The sequence below is a fragment of the Phodopus roborovskii genome, unplaced genomic scaffold, assembly GCF_943737965.1.
Source record: "Phodopus roborovskii unplaced genomic scaffold, PHOROB, whole genome shotgun sequence".
NCBI lineage: Eukaryota > Metazoa > Chordata > Mammalia > Rodentia > Cricetidae > Phodopus > Phodopus roborovskii.
In genome coordinates, this window is record NW_026125556.1 from 81,552 (window position 1) to 83,828 (window position 2,277).

A 2,277-nucleotide genomic window follows, 5' to 3' on the forward strand; every position below is an offset into this window, starting at 1 on the left:
GTGTTATTGTTGTTTTCAAACTGATTTTTTTCTTTTGAATTTTTACTCAGTACAGGGTATGGGATGTTCTCTATAATTAACTGTAGTGGATATGTTAATCTATATTCGTGCCAGAAGTATGCAGCAGTTACTCTTTCCTTGCCTTTGCCATAGTAGATTCTGTGTTAAGGTGACAGTCACTTGTGGTTTGTACTATTCCAGTGCCAGGATTACAGATACCTGACACACTGCTCAGATTTCACATAGGTTCTTGAGATCTAACTCATGAAATTCTGTTTATACAGTAAGCACTTTTCCCATTGAGTCATCTCTCACGCTTTGCAGATTTACTTTTCCTAAATTCATGGGATTAGGAAAGATAGTAAGACCTGTATTGAACCATCTGTATAATAAACAGCCAAGAAATATTATTGGAAGATTCAACTGAATATCTGATAATGATGAAGGAAAAATGTAATTAGTATATTCTTGGAGACTGACAAAATACATATCACTCAAGAACAAACTTAAAGAAGGAGGTAGCTCCTTTTTCCAATACTTTCAACCTTATTTGGGTGAGCCCTCCATGGATTAGATGAGGAAAAGAACTGACATTTTTAAAGTAAGTCTTCTTGTTTCAAGTAGCGTGTTGTAAATACCACCTTGTATTCTACCATTAAACAAACACTAAATATTGTATGTGTTTATTTGGATATCCCTATGAAATGAGAACAATTAAATAACACAAGGGTATTTTCATGTTACAGTTAATCTAGAAATTTTCTAAAATCCATTTGTGTAATACATCTTTTCAAGACACCTATGAGTGTCTTTCTATATGCATAGATTTCTATTGATGTGACAGAAAAAAATTATTACAAGAAAATCATTGAATATGATAACACAGTCATTTGGGTTTTCACAATCTATTCAGGTTTTACTCTTCTGAACAAGATGTTATCTTTTTGCAGAGGAGATGTCGCTTCAAGTTCTTGGATTAAGTGTAGTGAGGAAAATATGATTCAGTAGAGAATAAAGAAAAGAAAAATGGTTCCAGAAGATGTGCATCCAAAAAGTTAAAATAAAGCTGTAACATTATTATGACCTCAATACAATCTTTGTGAATGCACTCTTCACCTCCTTATTCCTTAGGCTGTAGACAAGAGGGTTCAACATGGGGATGACCATAGTATAGAAGACAGATGCAATTTTGTCAGTGTCCATAGAGTGATGGGAGCTGGGCTGCAAGTACATGAATATGACTGTCCCGTAAAAGATGGAAACAGCTGTGAAGTGAGAGGCACAAGTGGAAAGAGCTTTTTGATATCCTGTAACTGAGTGTATCTTTAGTATATTGATAAAAATGAAAATGTAGGATATTAAGATAAGTATAAGAGCAAAAAAGATATTGAAGCTGGCTACATAAACAAGAACCAGGTCATTGATATGTCTATCAGAGCAAGATACAATCATTACTGCTGGAATGTCACAGAAAAAATGGTGGACCACATTGACCTCACAGAAAAAGAGACTTAATGCATTCACAGTATAGATGGAAGCATTCAATAAACCACAGATATAACAGCCAATGACTAAACATGCACACACACCTGTTGTCATGGTGGTGGCATAGTGTAGGGGCTTACACACTGCTGCATAGCGATCATAGGCCATTGAAACCAAAAGGTAGTTTTCTACATTGGCAAAAGTTGCAAAAAAGAACATCTGAGAGGCACATGCATTGTAGGACATGATCTTGTCTCCTGAAAGTAATCCAGCTATAACCTTTGGAGTGACTGTTGAAGAGTAACAAAAGTCTACTAAGGACAGGTTACTGAGGAAAGTGTACATAGGAGTGTGGAGCCGGGAGTCCAAGAGAATAAGTAGAAACAACCCCAGGTTCCCCACAAGGATAATAGTGTAGATGAAGAGGAAAGTAATGAAGAGGGGAAGCTGCAGGTGTGGGTCATTGGTGAGTCCCAGAAGGATGAACCATGTCACTTCTGTCTTATTCTCCATCAATGATATCAGTTAATCAACAGAAAGCTTTAAGGAAATTTTTAAAAGAGTAGAATAAGGGTCTGGAGAAATGGTTCAACAATTACAAGCACTGGCTTTCTATTCCAAAGCACTCAGAACTTACCTGGCAGCTCACAACCATCTATAACTCCAGTATCAGGGGTTCTGATGCCATCTTCTCGACACCTCAAGAATAAGACACACATTGTGAACAGATACAGATGTAGGCAAAGCACCGATACAAATAGAATATTTTTTAAATTAAGAATAAGGTAATAA

At 36.3% G+C, this 2,277-nt stretch overlaps 1 protein-coding gene across 1 annotated transcript; it reads right to left on the bottom strand.

Annotated features, from left to right (window-relative positions):
* Positions 1-1,077: 1,077 nt before the first annotated feature.
* LOC127216830 (olfactory receptor 5B3) lies at positions 1,078-2,004 on the bottom strand. The gene has a single exon (XM_051177687.1). The coding sequence runs from the start codon at positions 1,996-1,998 to the stop codon at positions 1,078-1,080; it is 921 nt and encodes a 306-aa protein (XP_051033644.1). The 5' UTR covers positions 1,999-2,004.
* Positions 2,005-2,277: the final 273 nt, after the last annotated feature.

Bases quoted from the DNA above. Each gene is read 5' to 3' on its own strand.
- LOC127216830 (XM_051177687.1), bottom strand. From the start codon at position 1,998: ATGGAGAATAAGACAGAAGTGACATGGTTCATCCTTCTGGGACTCACC.